Source organism: Sinocyclocheilus rhinocerous, unplaced genomic scaffold (genome assembly GCF_001515625.1).
Source record: "Sinocyclocheilus rhinocerous isolate Xijiao unplaced genomic scaffold, SAMN03320098_v1.1 scaffold611, whole genome shotgun sequence".
Taxonomy (NCBI): Eukaryota; Metazoa; Chordata; class Actinopteri; order Cypriniformes; family Cyprinidae; genus Sinocyclocheilus; species Sinocyclocheilus rhinocerous.
This window is the reverse complement of record NW_015623515.1, coordinates 287,702-307,014: the sequence shown is the minus strand read 5'-3', so window position 1 is coordinate 307,014 and position 19,313 is coordinate 287,702. Positions and strand designations below refer to the sequence as shown.

Here is a 19,313-nt window from a genome sequence, read left to right as displayed (position 1 = left end):
GAAAATAAATGCATGCTTGGTGACACGAATGTGCGTAGCCCGACGGCCCACTCACCCTTTGTTCCTTTACTACAATGTGTAAATGGGAGGAAGAGAGGAAGGTAACAAGGAGCTATGAAGACCCCACCCCTAAAACAGAATGTGCTACCGAAGTTTTGGTGACATCCAGTCGGTAGTAACGCACAAACATATGGGGAGAGGCCCAGCTGGCAGCAGAGCAGATGTCCTGCAGTGACACTCCCCTGAACAAGGCCCAAGAGGCGGCTAAGCCCCTCGTGGAATGAGCTCTGATGTTCCCTGGGGGCTGCACACCCATCGATTCATATGCCAAAGCAATAGCTTCCACAAGCCAATGTGAAAGGCGTTGCTTAGATATGGGACTCCCCCTGTGCGGGGGCGCCCATGAAATAAAGAGCTGGTCGCTCTTCCGGAAAGCACTGGTCCTAGTCATATACGTCTGTAATGCACTAACTGGACACAGAGCATTCAGCCTCTGATCCTCAGTGGAAGAAAAAGGTGGAGGGTGAAAAGCGGACAGCTCCAACACCTCCGATGTAAATGCAGGGAAGCACTTAGGCAAAAAAGCCGGGTTCGGCTTAAGAAAAACCTTATCTCCACTAAGAGAGAATTTAGTGCACGAGGAATGAACCGAGAGTGCATGAAGCTCACTGACACGTTTAGCTGAAGCCAAGGCCAAGAGCAAAGCTGTCTTGAAGGACAGCAGCTTCAGGGAAATACTTCCCAGGGGCTCAAAAGGGGATTGAGACAGAGCCTCCAGCACCATGGAGAGGTCCCATTTAGGAACAGTTCTCCTGATAACCGGCAAAGAACAACGGGCACCCTTCATAAATCTGCGGATTAGAGGATGCTGCCCGACCGTTGAGCCCTCAAAGCCCACATGACAAGCAGAAATAGCCGCCAGGTAGACCTTAATGGTGGAAAAAGACCTGCCTTTATCCATAAGGTCTTGTAAAAAACACAAAATATCAGGAACTGAGCACTGATATGATGTGAGACGACGCCCATCACACCACCCTTCAAACACCTGCCACTTACAGCCATATAAGGACCGAGTAGACACGGCCCTGGCATTCTGTATAGTAGCAACCACACACGGGGGAAGTCCTAGCACGTTTAAGTTTGTCCTCTCACGGGCCAGGCCCAGAGAGCCACCCTGTCCGGGTGTGGGTGATAAATCTCCCCGTTCGCTTGAGATAATAGATCTGTGCAGAGGGGGAGGCACCATGGCTGGGCATATAACAGAGGAATTATCTCTGCCAGCCACAGTGCTTTGGGCCACCTGGGTGCTATCAGGATGAGAGACAAGCCCTTCTCTCTCACCCTGGCCAGTGTTGGAGTTATCAGGCACAGGGGAGGAAAAGCATACAGCAGCACTTTGGGCCATGGATGGGCCAGTGCGTTTGACCCCGAGGGGTGCGTCCACATCCTTTAGCGAGAAGAACGTAAGACAATGGCTGTTTTCGCGTGAGGCAAATAGATCTACGGTTGCCTGTCCGAATCTCATCCATATCAAGCCCACTATCTGAGGGTGAAGGCGCCAATCTCCGTAGAGTGGGTTCCCCCTCGATAGAAGGTCCGCGCCTCTGTTCAGAATGCCTGGAACATGAGTCGCGCGTAACGACAGGAAAAACCGCCTGCTCCACACTAAAAGCTTGTGAGCTAGAGCGTGAAGTTTCGATGAGCGCAAACCGCCCTGGCGATTGATATATGCTACCGCTGTGGTATTGTCGCAGCGTACGAGCACATGATGCCCCTGCAGGCGAGGCAGAAAATAATTCAGAGCTTTCCATATGGTCATAAGCTCTAAATAATTTATGTGCGCTGAACGTAGTCTGCTCGGCCACAAACGGTTCACCGTTCTGCCCTCCTGGGTGGCACCCCAGCCTGTTAGGGACGCATCTGTCGTCACGACTTTCCGCAACATCACCGTCCCCAAAGGGGTTCCCTGTGCGTAAAAGCCCACGCTCCTCCAGTGGCGCAGAGCTGCCGTGCAGGCGCGCGTCACTGTTACAGGGCGGCAGAGATCGCGTAACGGGCTGAAATGTAGTGACAAAACCCATTTCATGAACGCCCTCATTCTCAGAAGTCCCAGAGGCAAAACCTGGATAGATGAAGCCATTAGACCCTGCAGTCTGAGACATGTGCGATATTGCACTTTCGCTCCCTCTCTGAACTGTGACACACAGTTCATTAGAGAGCGAACGCGCTCTTGAGAGAGACGCGCTCGCATGGAGACTGAGCTCAGCTCCAAGCCCAGGAAAATCACACTCTGACTGGGTGTAAGGTTGCTTTTGTTCAAATTCACCCTGAACCCGAGAGATGTGATGTGAGTGAGCACACGACGGGTGTCCTGCAGTACTTTCATCTTCGATTCGGCTATGATGAGCCAATCGTCTAAGTATGTCAAAATCCGCAGACCTGACATTCTCAGAGGAGCTAAGCCTGCCTCCACACACAGAGAAAAAGTCCTTGGGCTTAGGGCGAGCCCAAACGGGAGGACTGTGAATTCGTAACATATGCCTTGATAGGCGAAACGAAGAAACTTCCTATGTGGCGGATAAATGCTTATGTGGAAAAACGCATCTTTCAGATCGACCGATGTGAACCAGTCGTTCTGTTTTATGGCGCGGGTCAGAGTGCCGTGGGTTAACATTCTGAAATTGTATTTCCTCAAATGTTTGTTCAACACTCTTAGGTCCAAAATGGGGCGGAGAGAACCGTCCTTCTTTGGAACCAGGAAATAACGAGAATAAAATCCTTGATTTATCAGATTGGGGGGCACCACCTGAATCGCTCCCTTTAATAGAAGGGAACAACACCTCCGATGTAAATGCAGGGAAGCACTTAGGCAAAAAAGCCTGGTTCGGCTTAAGAAAAACCTTATCTCCACTAAGAGAGAATTTAGTGCACGAGGAATGAACCTGAAGCTCACGAAGCTCACTGACACGTTTAGCTGAAGCCAAGGCCAAGAGCAAAGCTGTCTTGAAGGACAGGGAAATACTAGGATGCTGCCCGACCGTTGAGCCCTCAAAGCCCACATGACAAGCAGAAATAGCTGCCAGGTAGACCTTAATGGTGGAAAAAGACCTGCCTTTATCCATAAGGTCTTGTAAAAAACACAAAATATCAGGAACTGAGCACTGATATGATGTGAGACGACGCCCATCACACCACCCTTCAAACACCTGCCACTTACAGCCATATAAGGACCGAGTAGACACGGCCCTGGCATTCTGTATAGTAGCAACCACACGCGGGGGAAGCCCTAGCGGTTTAAGTTTGTCCTCTCACGGGCCAGGCCCAAAGAGCCACCCTGTCCGGGTGTGGGTGATAAATCTCCCCGTTCGCTTGAGATAATAAATCTGTGCGGAGGGGGAGGCGCCATGGCTGGGCATATAACAGAGGAATTATCTCTGCCAGCCACGGTGCTTTGGGTCACCTGGGTGCTATCAGAATGAGAGACAGGCCCTTCTCTCTCACCCTGGCCAGTGTTGGAGTTATCAGGCACAGGGGAGGAAAAGCATACAGCAGCACTTTGGGCCATGGATGGGCCGCAGGGAAGCACTTAGGCAAAAAAGCCGGGTTTGGCTTAAGAAAAACCTTATCTCCACTAAGAGATAATTTAGTGCACGAGGAATGAACCGAGAGTGCATGAAGCTCACTGACACGTTTAGCTGAAGCCAAGGCCAAGAGCAAAGCTGTCTTGAAGGACAGCAGCTTCAGGGAAATACTTCCCAGGGGCTCAAAAGGGGATTGAGACAGAGCCTCCAGCACCATGGAGAGGTCCCATTCAGGAACAGTTCTCCTGATAACGGGCAAAGAACGATGGGCACCCTTCATAAATCTGCGGATTAGACGATGCTGCCCGACCGTTGAGCCCTCAAAGCCCACATGACAAGCAGAAATAGCTGCCAGGTAGACCTTAATGGTGGAAAAAGACCTGCCTTTATCCATAAGGTACGGGCCAGGCCCAGAGAGCCACCCTGTCCGGGTGTGGGTGATAAATCTCCCCGTTCGCTTGAGATAATAAATCTGTGCGGAGGGGGAGGCGCCATGGCTGGGCATATAACAGAGGAATTATCTCTGCCAGCCACGGTGCTTTGGGCCACCTGGGTGCTATCAGAATGAGAGACAGGCCCTTCTCTCTCACCCTGGCCAGTGTTGGAGTTATCAGGCACAGGGGAGGAAAAGCATACAGCAGCACTTTGGGCCATGGATGGGCCAGTGCGTTTGACCCCGAGGGGTGCGTCCACATCCTTTAGCGAGAAGAACGTAAGACAATGGCTGTTTTCGCGTGAGGCAAATAGATCTACGGTTGCCTGTCCGAATCTCATCCATATCAAGCCCACTATCCGAGGGTGGAGGAGTCAATCTCCGTAGAGTGGATTCCCCCTTGATAGAAGGTCCGCGCCTCTGTTCAGAATGCCTGGAACATGAGTCGCGCGTAAGGACAGGAAAAACCGCCTGTTCCACACTAAAAGCTTGTGAGCTAGAGCGTGAAGTTTCGATGAGCGCAAACCGCCCTGGCGATTGATATATGCTACCGCTGTGGTATTGTCGCAGCGTACGAGCACATGATGCCCCTGCAGGCGAGGCAGAAAATAATTCAGAGCTTTCCATATGGTCATAAGCTCTAAATAATTTATGTGCGCTGAACGTAGTCTGCTCGGCCACAAACCGTTCACCGTTCTGCCCTCCTGGGTGGCACCCCAGCCTGTTAGGGACGCATCTGTCGTCACGACTTTCTGCAACATCACCATCCCCAAAGGGGTTCTTTGGGTTCATCTCGTGGGTAACGAAGGAGCGACATGTGGGGCTGTAAAGAGATGTTCTCTCTTATTAACGAAATCATGTAATTCATTTGATTATCTTTTATTTATTTATTTTTTTGTATGTGTGTTGGGCAACACTGAGAACGAAGCCTTTATTGAATTTGTGGGAAAAGTGTGAAGGGAGCTGTGTGGTGACACTGCTTGTGCACTTTTTCTTCACTGTATTCCCCTCTGAAAACGGGGAAACAAGCACTGGGCTACACCGGTGCAGCCCGTGCCAACACTGAACCCCATGACTCCGCCGACAGATAACCTCCGTTGTTTAAACGGGGAAATACGAGGGCAGAACTGGTGTCCGGAGGGCTGGCCGCCCGTGAACTTTAACTCAAAGCCACCTGTGGCTGTGCAACAATCCAGTGGGATTTTTATTTTTTTTATAATCCGGCCGCACAGAGGGAATCTGGCACGGTGCAGGCTTCCTAGGAAGGCAAAGTTTAAAACCCTCGTCCTCCTTTTCCTTATCTTCGCAGCGCTGCTGTATTAGCGCGACGGCAGGCCCGAAGAGAGCCTGGTCAGGCTCGACCGGCGATTCCCTTTCAGGGAGACCGGAAAGATTAAGTCACAGTGTGTGCTCTCCGACCACCGAGAGAGCCATAGAGCGCCCGCTTGTTCGTACAGTTTGACGGGTATTACAGAGAACAAAGTGATTTACCGTGAGTAACTCCTCCCAGAGAACGTGGGTGATGGCGACCCTTTCTTTTGTTATCCCATGTCGACCAGCAGTTCGCTGGTAAGCGGATGGCAGGGAGGAGACACCGAGGGCTCTTACCGCCAAAGCCGGGGCTTAATAAGAGGCCTGATGAATGATCGCGGAAAAACGATCAATTTTGCCATGTGTTTAGCACATGCAGAGAAGATGGGGAGAAGCAGCTTTCTAGGGCCGGGGAAGGCTCCGAGAAGTCTCCCGTCGTACGAGTCCTTTTCCTGGTCCGACGCACTTGAAGTACTGGCCATTCGATATTGAGGCGAGCAGTCGCTCGCTCACAAAACTCGAGGAGGACCAATTGGGGCAGAGCCGCAGGATCATAAGTCTGAAGGACTACGGATGACGGGATGGCCTCCTCGTCCTTCGAGCCGTAGAGATGGTATTTATCGTCCACGTCCCCGGAGCCGGGCGGCCCGTCGATGAAATGCATTGATCGGCCCGGCTAAGTGAGGCTGCTCCACGGGAGGCCCCCGGGAGCGCACCGGTGTCGCCTTAAACCCATCCGAGTTAGACAACCCCGAGAGGGCACCGCACGCGGCTGGGCAGGCTCGCGACAGGTTGTCCACGGTAGTAGCCGGACTCGGTTTGGAAAGAGCCAATAACAACGGACAGTGGAAAAGGACAGGTAAGAGGCGGGCAGCCTAGTAATTAGTGCGAGCGTGGGCGGCTTGCAGAATAAAAACAGCTGACATGGTAAATTGACATGCACGCCTGGCGGAGGCTGATCCACAGATGTGTCCTCCTGTAGACGGTTAAGTGAAGTCAAAACCAACGAGCTGTGAGTAAATTCCAGAGGTCGCGAGAAGCGAATGTCAACTGGAGAATAGCGTTGCGTGCAGGCCTTATATGCTCTCAGGTAAGGGGGTGGGGCCTTACCTGGCATTGGCTGCGCGCTTCTGTCTGTCTAGCCAGACTTGGTGCAATTGGATGCTTCTGCAGAGGTCAGGTATGGATGCCCTTCCCATAGGTGGATCTCGAACACGAGATGATAAAAGAGAACTTGAAATCGCATCATATGACCCCCTTTAAAATGCTAAAAACACAAAATCAAGATAGAAACTAAAGGCATACCTCCAAAACAAGCAGCTTGGTCATAATTACAGCACAAACACTAGGAATATCTTATGGGCAACCTAAATTGGTTATGGGGGCATTCGAGTCAAAAAGGTTGAGAACCACTGATCTACATCAAAAACATGAGCCTTGCTTTAGGAAAGATTTCAACTGATCACCAGTGTTTATTCACATCATGCATTCATTCAGATCCATTCAGCTTCAAAATGTGAAAATTTAAATACAAACTAATATATAGATTGAGGTTTAAGAGATCTGAAAGAGGGCTTTTCTCATGGAGGAGTAGTAATGGAAGGAGAAGCTGGTTCACCTTCATAACATCACTGCAGTTCATCAAGCACTAGTCGGCAGCACTCGCCCACTTTAGCCGGATCAGAGACCCTGGCATATTTAGAAATCTGAGAGTTGACACCCAAAGATCGTGCAAGGTCCTTTGCGGTGCTGTCCCCGGCCACTGTGGTCCCCAGGGCCACCAGCAGCCTGAAGACGGCCTCTTTGTCGTGTACGACCTCTAAGGCGGTGCTGGCCACTGATAAGCACTGCGCCTTCGCCTCGATCTCGGTGGGTTGACCGTACAACCTTCCAGCGTAGTTGAGCACCAGGGTAGCCAGCGCCACGTGGATGTTCTTGTTGGAGACGACACGGAGGTCACCGGCCCGGGACAGGACTGCGTCACGTTGACCCAAGAGTAGAGCGCGGCCGTGGGACCCAGAGAAACAGTTGCAGAGAGTGCGGAGCGCCAGCATCTGATTTGCGGGCCTGCCCTCAGGAGACATGAGACCCAGGAGATGGTTGCAAAGACTGGCACCTTCAGTCCCACCACAAAGCTGGGCGTTGACTTCTGGATGGCGCACAGCCAAACGCAGGATGTCCAACACTGGGAAGACAATATCTGAGGATGGAAATGATGACTGATTAATAGACTGGAAGTAGCAACAGATCTTTTCTTCTGTATTGTGAGGTACATCCAAGTTAACAGATTATATAAAAAAAAAAAGATAAGATTAGATAAGGTATATATATATATATCACCTCACCAGAGAGAAGTCTGTTGTTTTTCCCCTGGAAGGTCCAGTTATGACATTTTAATTAAGTACTATGAGGTGTAAATAATAATAATAATAAAAAAACTAAAGTAATACTGAAATAAAAATAAAGGAAACCTAAATGCTTATATTTAAAAAGTACAAAAATGAGTAAAAATGACAAATGCACATAACAAAATTACTAAAAATGAAAATATTAAAAAAATAAAATCTTATTCCAAATATCAAATAAAAACTTTAATTGTATATACACCTCTCGTTAAAACATTCTCGTTCACCGTTCCTGGCTGGTGGAACGATCTCCCCACCCCTATCTGGAATGCTGAATCCCTGACCATTTTCAAGCGACAGCTGAAAACTCATATCTTTCGAAGCTACTTGACTTCATCATCATCAAAAAAAAAAAAGAATTTGTTTTTTTTATCTCTTTATCTATTCCTTCTCTTTCTAGCGTGTACTTATTTGAACAATGTCTAAAAACTTGGTATTACAAGCACTTCCTGTATCTGTTTGCCTCTTTTAAGAAGAATCGCTTTATGTATCCCCCAATTGTAAGTCGCTTTGGATAAAAGCGTCTGCTAAATGTCTAAATGTAAATGTAAATGTATATAAATAATACAACAACACTGTGAAATCGACTAAAATGTTACAATGTTTCATTTTCTCTTTGGTTCAGTTCACTTTTACAAGGCAACCTTTCAAATAGGACAAAAATTTGATAAAAGGTTCATATGATGAAGTAGTTCTGAGTATAAAGTATTGAATTCAGTTGATTCATTTGCATAGTCAGATATTTTCTTTCCGCTGCCTTTTCAAACTTTTTCTGCAGCAACAGCCTTGTAAATTCATTTAAATTCATTATATTAACGACATCTCTTAATCTTCGGCAGAGAAGTGAATCAAACCGATGCTCTCCATGTTCCGCTGTTTGCTGCACGTGTCACACTTTCAGATGCATTCGCTCCAGAGTTAATCACAAACTCTGGATCAAGTTGACAGAGAACGCTTTGTGAGCTCGCTGAACCTGATCTAAACCAGGTTGGATCTGTTTGGTTTTGTCAACTCTAAACTTATTCTGAAATTTTATTCAGCTAGCTTCATGCAACAGGCCACAGAAGTTTGTAGTAATACTGAAGACTTTGATTAGCTGGCTCAGGTGGTTTAATTAAGAGTTATAGCTAAACTCTACCATGGCCCTCCAGAAGCAGAACTGAACACCTCTGCCATCAGTGATACTTTGTTTAAGTCTTAGTATAGTGAATTGTTTATTTAAGAAGGTTAAATAGGCTCAATGCCTTACCTTCTGGCCAGTGGCTAGTCCTCCACAGAACACTGATCTGCTCTGCCGTGGGCTGCTCCTGACTCTTCTGGTCTGCAACTAGAAGCAACAATTTCTCCAGACAGTCCAGTGCTGCGTCACTCAGCTTACGGTCTGCAGGAGCAGTGTTGTTCAGCTCCTGAAGCTTACCTACAAATGATATTGAGGAAATGTTATGTAGGGATTAGAGTTTTGCCGATAGATGATAGTATCGTGTATCAACAATAGACAAAGATATCACCTGTGGCTGATGCCACTAATGATAGCAAGATGATTATTTTTATTATTATTATTAATACTATTATTATTAGGTTAGTAATACTATCTAATTAATGTTAGGGCAGTGTTGCGCATTATAACCAATCACACGATTCCACTGAGATTATGAACCCAATGGCCAATCAGAGGCATTCAGATGAGTCATCGCTGAAACAGCGGAGTTTTGTTGTTCATTGTGCGCGCTCGCTGACTGAATTCAGCTCTCTCATGAATTCTCTCATCATAAACAACAAAGTGCAGATGTACGTGCGATGCAAGTATAAGAGACTTGTACATCATACAGTGCAGATAGCTTCACAGATTATAACGGGAGTGTTTTTTAAAGTGCATAAACTCGTGCTAGATTGAAGTCAGTGATGACGTTCTTTGGTAATGTAAATGTCCTTTGTTCCTTTAGTAGTTGCTGTTTGAATAACTGAGGTAACGTAAGCATTATAATTAGTAACTTGCAATGTTTCTATTAAATTATCATGTTAAATACAAATTCAATCATATTAAAAACATTAGGCTGCTTTTAGCCTTATGCTGGCGTTGATTCACTTTCCGGCAATGAAACCAAGTAAATAATTTAAATTTTGCTCGATAATATTGTTTCACGATCTCACAGTCTGACGATAGAACAATATAACAGTTGAGCATATCGCCCAACACTAGTAGGGATACAGGATAGGTTACTGTCACCAAGTATGTCTTCACTGATTGCGCAACCTAGCTCTCCAGTGGGGCCTGGACCACCCAATCACAAGCTTGGCCAACAGGGCTCCAGAGATGAAGTTAGATACCCTGGCACTTCACTAACTGATAAATCTAGTTGTCAAGGCAACATTTCAAATTTTCATTGAAGTACTTTAATACCTAAAAATAAATAAATTAAAACCAAAACATAAAAACTACTTAGAAAAAGCACACAACAAAATTACTAACACTTAAACTAAAATATAAAAATAAAACCAATTCAAATCTATTCAAAATATTAATAAAATTATAACAGTACATTAAATAACTTCCCAGAATACATTGTTATTATATTACCATGGCATTACTATGGTATAGTGTCTATAAATTTTATTTTTATGTACTTTTTTGTTATTTCCAACTTTGTTTAATGGAGGTTGTAGTTCTCACAATTCTGAAGAAAAAATTTTAGACAACTAAACAAAATCTCACAGAATTTATGAATGGAATGACTCACTCAAGATTGACTTGTTTCATTACTGGATGAATCAATGTTTTTGAATGAATCACTTGAATGAATGACTCAAAGACAAAAAAAAATTTTAACAGCCCATTTTCGCCAACTAAAAAAAAATGTGCGCACAGGAATTGACAGGTGGAATTGAAATTTCAATTTTACAACAAGTATCCGATTCCTGACCTTATGGGCCTGTTTACAGATGATTGTGTGTTGACCGTCTGCGTCTTACTTTCAGTTTCATTCGCGGCAGTTTGTTTCATTCGGCTTGCTGAAGAGATGCTCAGCTACTCGTCCCAGGCGATGCGTGTTGCATTAGCGCAGTCATATCTAACTATAATGTCATATAGCCTATAACACGCTCTCACACGTTTATGTCAAACATTTAGATATCAAACATATTTATTGTGTCTCTTTTTGCAAAACATTTAATTGCTGCTGAATACCATGAACCAAAATCAGCTGGCTACATAAAAACTGGACTCGATTAAGATCTGTTTGTGTGCAAAATACAGCTGTAAGTTTCTGGATGAAATTAGACTCTTTTTTTTTTTTAATGGAGGTTGTAGTTCTCACAATTCTGAAGAAAAAATATTAGACAACTAAACAAAATCTCACAGAATTTATGAATGGAATGACTCACTCAAGATTGACTTGTTTCATTACTGGATGAATCAATGTTTTTGAATGAATCACTTGAATGAATGACTCAAAGACAAAAAAAAAAATTAACAGCCCATTTTCGCCAACTAAAAAAAAATGTGCGCACAGGAATTGACAGGTGGAATTGAAATTTCAATTTTACAACAAGTATCCGATTCCTGACCTTATTCACGATCGGATAGCTATCCGATCAGAAAAAATGCATGAAGTGACCAGGTGTAAACAGCCCCTAAATATCCAATTCTAGAGTTGGAATTGATTTTTGATTCCCAACCCTACTGAAAGGCCTGTGGTCCACCTTATATCTGGAACAGAGACTTTGATTAAGTCAAGTTCTGATGTAAAAGTGTCACTTACCAAGAATCTGAGTTGTATTCGCCTGTTCAAACATAACTCCATCCGTGTTGGGGAAGAAGATGTTTGTCGTAGCTTTCGGAGCAGAAGAAGAGGAATAGGCACTGCCACCTAGAGAGGATTGAGAGGTATATTTGTGTACATGATCCACAACAACTGCAGTTGACGGCTAACAGTGACTATATCATACTTACATACTATGCACAACATCTATTGGATCAATACCACGGGTCTCACCTTGCCTTCATACATCACTCGCTTTGAATTTTGCTGAGAAGACCCGCCCACTACATCTCCGATCTTCACCCAGCGTCCGTCACTCACGCTCCACTGATACGCTTCAACATTAGAACCTTCCTTTATGAGCCGCGTCTGGCCATCCCGATTCCCTACACATATACAATAATAATAGTGAGCTACTAATGGTTACATGCTATTTAATATAATATAATATATTTTCACACAGAAGGTATATACAGCAATAATACAGTATAATGCAAAAATATAAACATTTATTATAATGTATTAAATATAATACATACTTATTTATACATCATTTTTAATGCAGTTAGAAGGATATATTTTTATTCTATATAGTAATCTATTACAAGCAAAAAATATTTGTCTAGCATTCTCAGTGTTGTTATGGTTAACTATAACTATTCAAAATAATTTCTGTTATTGGAAAAAGCTGAAATACAATAACATATAAATATTAGATTTAAAACTTAAACGTAAATTAGAAATTAACTAAAATAAGTTGAAGTTGAAGTACTAAATTTACTAGAAACTGAAATAAAAATAAATGAAAACTGAACAGACAATAAAAACCAAAAACTAATAAAAATGACAAGTGCATAACAAATTTGCTAAAACTTGAACTAAAATTAAAATAAAAACCGAAGCTAAATCAAAATATTAAAGCTAAATCAAGATATTAATAAATACTATCATTTATGGAAGCCTGTTTCCGCCACTGAATAAAATTTTTTTTTTAAAGTAATTGATATAAACTCACAATTCAGATTTTTCTCAGAATTGCGTAATATAAACTCGCATTTGCGAGTTATAAAGTCAGAATTGCGAGATATAAACTAAGTGAGTTTATATCTCACAATTCTGTCTTTTTTCTCAGAATCGAGAGTTCATATCATGCAACTGTGAGAAAAAAAAGTCCGAATTGACTTTATAACTCACAACTGTGAGTTTATATCTCACATTTGCGAGAAAATTGTGAGATAAAAAGTCGCAATTACATTTTTTTTTTTAATTCAGTGCCGGAAACGGGCTTCCATAATAATCTATGAATATAAATAATACAGAACTGCCAACCTTTGAATTTTTTTTTTGAGTACCATCAGTGACCGGGGGGGCGATACCGGGGGTCATATAGCCTATTCCTACATTACTTGAAGCTCCTTGATGGCTAATGTCAAAATCGTAATTGCACAATGTGCAAAATGCTAGACTTCATGTTAAATATTTTTCATAGGTTAGTACTCAAAGAGTCTGCACTCAGTTTGTGATATTCCTGTTATACAGTATTTTAGAGCAAACAGTACGAATGCAACAATACAGTTAGCCCAAGGTTCAATAAATACCTCATTTTTTTAAACAGTTTTCAGTTTGGTTCTGATGGTTTGGCACAACAGAGTTCTTTTTAGCGATTTTAAATGCTATTTAAAACAAACAAACTCCAGTATACTTTAAGTAAAACTCCAGTACATTGTTGTATACTGTAGAAAAACATGGATTATCACGTCTCTTTAGAGTGACAAATCGTACCAGCGTACTTTAAGGTCAAAATGCGTACAGGTTGGCAGGTCTGAATAATACAACAGTAACACTGAACATTCTTGAGAACACTACATGTGTTCAAAATACACCTCAATCCATTCACCTGGTTCATTCAGGTGCTCTCTGCCAGGTAAGTCCTCTACCTTGATGTCACCCAAATCTCCAGTCTTGGGGTCGATGATGGCTTTGGAGAGCTCATCCTCAAAAGCCTGCAGGTCCTGAGCACTTGCTACACGCTCTTCGCTCTCGGTGAACACGCGGATAACGCCATCGCTTCAGAGAAACGTGACATGGTCATGCAGCATAATAAACTGCAAATAGTTTAGATATATGAAACAGAAACAGTATGTATACCTGGCTCCCACAGCAATGTCTCCATCAGGCAGAATGCAGCAGCACCACACCGACTGGGCAGGAAGACGGATAGTCTGGGAACATTCCCCCTTCCTCCAGACCCTCAGTGTCCTGTCCTCTCCTGTGCTTATGAAGTCTAGAACAGGAAAAAAGAAGACAATATGGGAAATAATTAAGATTTTATGCACAAATATGTAGCACCATATCAAACCTACAGCAAAACTGAAGGTAAGCACCTTGTCCGTTAGGGAAGACAGCAAGGCTGTAGATGTAGTTAGTGTGACCAGAGTAAACCTGCACACATTCACCCGTCACCATCCACCGTCTAATGCTGGCGTCATTACTGCAGGAGAAAAACTCCACCTCGTTTATCACAGCGAGCCCTCGCACACAATCCTCATGACCTGCAGGACAGACACATTACAAATATCTCACACAGCTGGAGTCAAAAACTACATAATGCTGACCCCTGCTGGAGATCTGATAAAACTAAACAAGCTCCACACGGTCTATATTCAACATCACATAAACATTGTTTCACTGTTGAAAGCATTAGAAGTATCAAATGCACCAATGTACCAGTGTAGGTGTTCTCACAGTGACCAGCCTTCCATAGCTTGATGGTCTTGTCAGCTGATCCAGACAGCATTAAGCCCTGCTCTGGTAAAATGACTACGGCCCATACAGCGGCACTGTGTCCCTGAGGAGCAGCAATTACACAAGAAACCAGTCAGCACATACTCACACTCTACTGAAATTGATTGCAGGCAATGTGAGTATATCTGATCTCCCTTTTAAAGGTACAGTGTGGGGAGAAGAAAAAAAAAACATTATTTAAGAAAAGCTGTGATGTAGGGCTGCATGACAAAAAAAAAAATCATTAACATTTCATATGTATAAATATCTAATGCACTTTATAATGCAATGTATGATCTCAATAATAATTATAATCATAGTTATAATACGTTATAATACATTATAATAATTTTCCATTTATTGTTACACCTTTATAATGTATAATGCATTAAAAAGGACAAACAATCAATGTTAAAATTTTAGGAATCTGCAAATATTATAATGCATTTTATGTTAGGTTACAATTAGTTCTGAAAAGATTTAATGCATTAGAACATACATTATGAATGCCTTTATAATGCATCATACATAAAGTATTTAACAGTGTTAACAAAAATATCAAAATGATTTCATGATAAAAAAAATATGATTGTGATTTAAAATGTCATTGCAAAGGTTTGCTGTGCATATTTGTGAGGCTGCACATTTTGGTCAAAAAATAGTTAATATCGAAATATCACTATAAATAATAATAATAAAAAAATTAGAAATATTACTACTGGAATATTTCATTATAAAATAAAATAATAAATAAAAATTAAGTATTTAAGAAAAATAATATACATATTTTTTTTACAGTACAACTTAATTTTTATTAAGCATTTCCTTTGGTAAAAAACCACCAACTGCCAAGTTCCTAAAGCAAATTTTATTTTTTTTAACACAGCTGGTTTGTAAGTTGGGAAAAAGGTTTGGTGCATTTTGTGTTAGACACTGAAAACACTGGATCGTGAGCTGATGTTTGTAAAAGAACACAGTACCACGCTTCACTCTGAAACACACAGCTCATATTTTTTTTAAATCACAGCCTTTGCGATAAATCACAATAAGCCAAATCGCAATACCACTATGGTGATACCAAAAACCATGCTACTTTACCTGTAAAGTCATCATGCACTTCTCTCCAAGCCAGACTTTGGCTGTAGTGTCCCATGAGCCACTTAGTATTGTGCCAAACTTGCCAGCTGAGAGTGTGCAGACTGTAAACACACACAAAAAAACATCAGGTATGGCTCGAGAAATCATTCCAGTGGCATTTCAAGACAACCTGCACGCAGTTACATCACTGTAATACATCATTAGCAGTGGACGGTACCTGTGTTTTTGTGACCCTTGAGGGTGAACAGAGGGTCTGGTCGGTCTAGTGAAAACACACAGATGTTATTGTCATGTCCTCCAGTGGCGATGAGTCCTCGGGGGTATGTTTCATTAGGAGCGATGATACACACGCAAGACACAAAGTTTGAGTGGCCGTTCATACAGTGCATCTCTGTAAAAACCTGGTTTTCACTGCAGAAGAAAAAACAGAAGAGTTAAACAGATGTTGGTCATGTGTTTTTATTATCTATCCTATTTACAATACCGTTCAAAAGTTTGAGGTAGGTAAATTTATTATTATTTTTTTTTTACTTAGCAATGCTGTACACCAATAAACAAATCATAAAGCTTCACTAAACTGAACTGAATTCAACTGAGTTGAATTGAACTGAATCTCAGTGAATTCAGAGAACGCGTCGCTTAGTGAAGTTTAAAGAGACAGTTCACCCAAAAATTCCTCCAGCGTGTATGACTTTCTTTCTTCTGTGAAACACAAAAGCAGACGTTAGGCAGAAAGACTCAATCGCTATTCACTGTATGGAAAAGATTCAAGCGAACAGGTGCCTGATCTTCAGCTGTGTTCCACAGAAGAAGAAAAAAATTATAAGGGCTTGGAACAACAAGAGATTTCATTTTCATTTCGGGTGAACTACTCCTTTAAGGTTTCATAGTTTTTTTATAGATCGGTCGCTGTCAGGAAACCAAACCCGGTCAGTTTCCTTTCAGCTATGATGCTTACGAGTTGCCGAATTTCACTTGATTTGGCAACCCCTCTCAATACATTAACTAACCAACTCTGAAAACGTATTACCCCTCAGCTTAGTAACCAACGAAACGGAAAGCAGACCGGGTCTCAGAGACAGCAGGAGGAAGCTGGCGATGTACCTTGGGTTTGGTACCCAGACCCGCGCGGTTCGGTCTCTGGACACGGACACAAAGGCTCCGTCTGGAAACGCGACGGCGGCGAGCCCCCTGACATCCATCTCATGCGCGGCGAGAGAGCAGCGCAGTCTGTATGAGTTACTGCCGGACATTATGACTGATGAGAGACAGCGATCCCTGCACGCACTGACACAGCAACACTGCACACACACTGCACACACACCCACAGCATGACGGGAGACCTCGCGACAAAATAAAAGCCCAACTGACAAACATTATTCTGCGATACTGTTAGCTCACAATATAAACTTTTACCAGTATGATATCACATTTATGTAAAATACATTTTAAATTACAATAATTTTTAAATATACGCTATATTCAATGGAGAACAGGTGTTAAATAACAACAGACTTTAAACTTGTTTTTAATATTCACCCCGGAAGAGCATGAAAGAGTTGATTTCTGTCCTCGGATGAGGTGAATCTATCAAATAATCAAAATCATGTCTGCTAATAGGAGGATAACGCTCATATTTGGAGGCTTCATTGCAGCAGTTGCTGTGGCTTTTTATCCTATATTTTTCCATCCTCTCACTCACACTGAAGACTACAGTAAGTGTTTATTACAACACAATGAGACATTAGTCATTATGACACTGCTCTTGTGTTGTTAGTAAACTTCTTCAGGTTCAATTTTGTATTTTTTAACCTAATAATTTTATAACCAGTTTATCAGTTTCGGTAGTGAAAACATTAATGCGCGTTATTACACATATTATTGCAAAGAATGTATACTTCACCTTAGCGTTATACTGCCTTTAATCTACGCTGAGTTAAATAAAAGGGACTTTATTCATTTTTTGAGCAATGTAACAACAACAACAACAACAAAAAGAAGAAGAAGAAGAAAAAGCACTCTAAAGTAACACTAGGACGACTAGGACACTGTTATCTAAAATGGCGTACATCAAGTATAATTATATTGCATTTTGTAATCCAATAATTGGATAATGAGTTAGTGAAAAAATAAACTGCACTAAAAATAATTTCATAAATTAAACAGGAACACCACCAGGGTTATTATCGCTAACTAAAACTAAAAACATACAAATTAATAATAAAATTATATATATATATAATTTATGTTATTTCAGCTAGCTGCCAAGGCAACGTTTCTCATGTTCGTTTATTTGAAGTACTAAAATAACTAAAAATAAATCAACTAAAAATAAAAATGTAAACGTAAATATAGACATTAATAATGACAAGGCATCAAAATTACTAATACTTTAATTAAAATTAAAATTAAAAAATTATGATATAGCAGTGATACTAAAATAACATGGAACACCACTGTAATTATTAAGTAAAAATGTTTTAACCATTAAAATAGTAATAATAATAATAAAGTGGAGGAAGCTTGTTTTTGTGAGATTTACCCTAAAAAGTGTCAGCATTTCCCCCAGTACTTGTCTTTATGCTGTCTGCATTTGTGTCATTGTAATTGCAGAACAGATCCAGAAGGTAAATCGAGCCGAAATCAATCAAGCAGATGTGCAGCCGGTTGGTAAGTCATTATGTCATCTGCCCAGTGTGTTGAGTTTGCATTGTTATTACTGTAAACATACATGTGACACCTCATATCACACACGAGATTTATAGGATCATTAATGGGCAGGATTATGTTTTCTGTGTTACAGTTTATTTGCATTAGGCCCATGTGAATGCTTTTAACAGACATTAGTTTCTATATATAATCGTCATTTATGTGTCTTATTTGAATTAGGTGTGAAGATCTGGTCTGATCCCTTCAAGCCAAAATGATTCCAGTGTGCGGATGAAAATTGAGTGAATAAACACAAGGACTGATGTGTCACGCACTGAGGATTGAGTATTTGAGACAAACACATTAACTCTTTGCTACCATGCATCAAATGAGACTTTTAGGATGTATGAATCTTATGTGTTTGTATATTTTGTGTGGGAATATGATTGAAACTAGAAAGAACGAATAACTAAAAATAGTTCAAATAAAATAAGAATAGAAAATTTGTTGCTTTTGTTAGTCAGCACTTCAAAATATTATGTCATGTTATCACTTTGAATAGTTGTGTTAATTTATGCTGCTGTATTAATGGAGTAACATATTCTGCTATTTGTATTCTGAATAAAAATATAAATCTTGAACCGTTTGTTTTACAAATATGACCACTAGATGGCGGTCACTTCATTTTGTACATTACTAGATCCTGTGGGAAGAATGCTGGTAAGAAGTCGGACCTTCAGTTATTCATTCACGAATACAATAGCAGGATCTTAACTTTGCATAGTTCATCATGCTTTATATTTATAATCAAATTGCTTACAAATGTGACCCTGGACCACAAAACCAGTCATAAGGGTCAATCTTTCAGAAAATTGAGATTTATACATCATCTGAAAGCTGAATAAATAAGCTTTCCATTGATGATTGTTAGGATAGGTCAATATTTGGCCGAGATACAACTATTTGAAAATCTGGAATCTGAGAGTGCAAAAAAATCTAAATACTGAGAAAATCGCCTTTAAAGTTGTCCAAATGAAGTTCTTAGCAATGCATATTACTAAACAAAAATTAAGTTTTAATATATTTACAGTAGGAAATGTACAAAATATTTTCATGGAACATGATCTTTACTTAATATCCTAATGATTTTTGGCATAAAAGAAAAATCTATCATTTTGACCCATACAATGTATTTTTGGCTATTGCTACAAATATACCCGTGCAACTTAAGACTGGTTTTGTGGTCCAGGGTCACATATGTGAGAAACCTATATTGAAAACCTCAAATCTGACA

General features: G+C 41.5%; 3 protein-coding genes across 3 annotated transcripts; 1 reads left to right on the top strand and 2 right to left on the bottom strand.

Moving 5' to 3' along the window:
* LOC107711183 (uncharacterized) lies at positions 1-5,989 on the bottom strand. The gene is made up of 5 exons (XM_016516153.1): positions 5,839-5,989; positions 3,684-4,004; positions 3,502-3,585; positions 2,943-3,127; positions 1-1,447 (listed from the first exon to the last, which is right to left on the bottom strand). Exons 1-5 carry the CDS (start codon positions 5,987-5,989, stop codon positions 113-115), a joined length of 2,076 nt encoding a protein of 691 aa, XP_016371639.1. The 3' UTR covers positions 1-112.
* A 697-nt stretch (positions 5,990-6,686) lies between these two features.
* On the bottom strand, positions 6,687-16,719 carry LOC107711093 (phospholipase A-2-activating protein-like). Its single transcript, XM_016516065.1, has 11 exons — positions 16,475-16,719; positions 15,588-15,781; positions 15,371-15,471; positions 14,216-14,336; positions 13,873-14,040; positions 13,637-13,772; positions 13,386-13,555; positions 11,728-11,874; positions 11,489-11,596; positions 8,980-9,147; positions 6,687-7,525 (listed from the first exon to the last, which is right to left on the bottom strand). The coding sequence occupies exons 1-11, from the start codon at positions 16,621-16,623 to the stop codon at positions 6,954-6,956; spliced, it is 2,034 nt and encodes a 677-aa protein (XP_016371551.1). The 5' UTR covers positions 16,624-16,719; the 3' UTR covers positions 6,687-6,953.
* A 180-nt stretch (positions 16,720-16,899) lies between these two features.
* smim20 (small integral membrane protein 20) lies at positions 16,900-18,857 on the top strand. The gene is made up of 3 exons (XM_016511659.1): positions 16,900-17,085; positions 17,984-18,040; positions 18,260-18,857. Exons 1-3 carry the CDS (start codon positions 16,977-16,979, stop codon positions 18,295-18,297), a joined length of 204 nt encoding a protein of 67 aa, XP_016367145.1. The 5' UTR covers positions 16,900-16,976; the 3' UTR covers positions 18,298-18,857.
* The last annotated feature ends 456 nt before the right edge of the window (positions 18,858-19,313 follow it).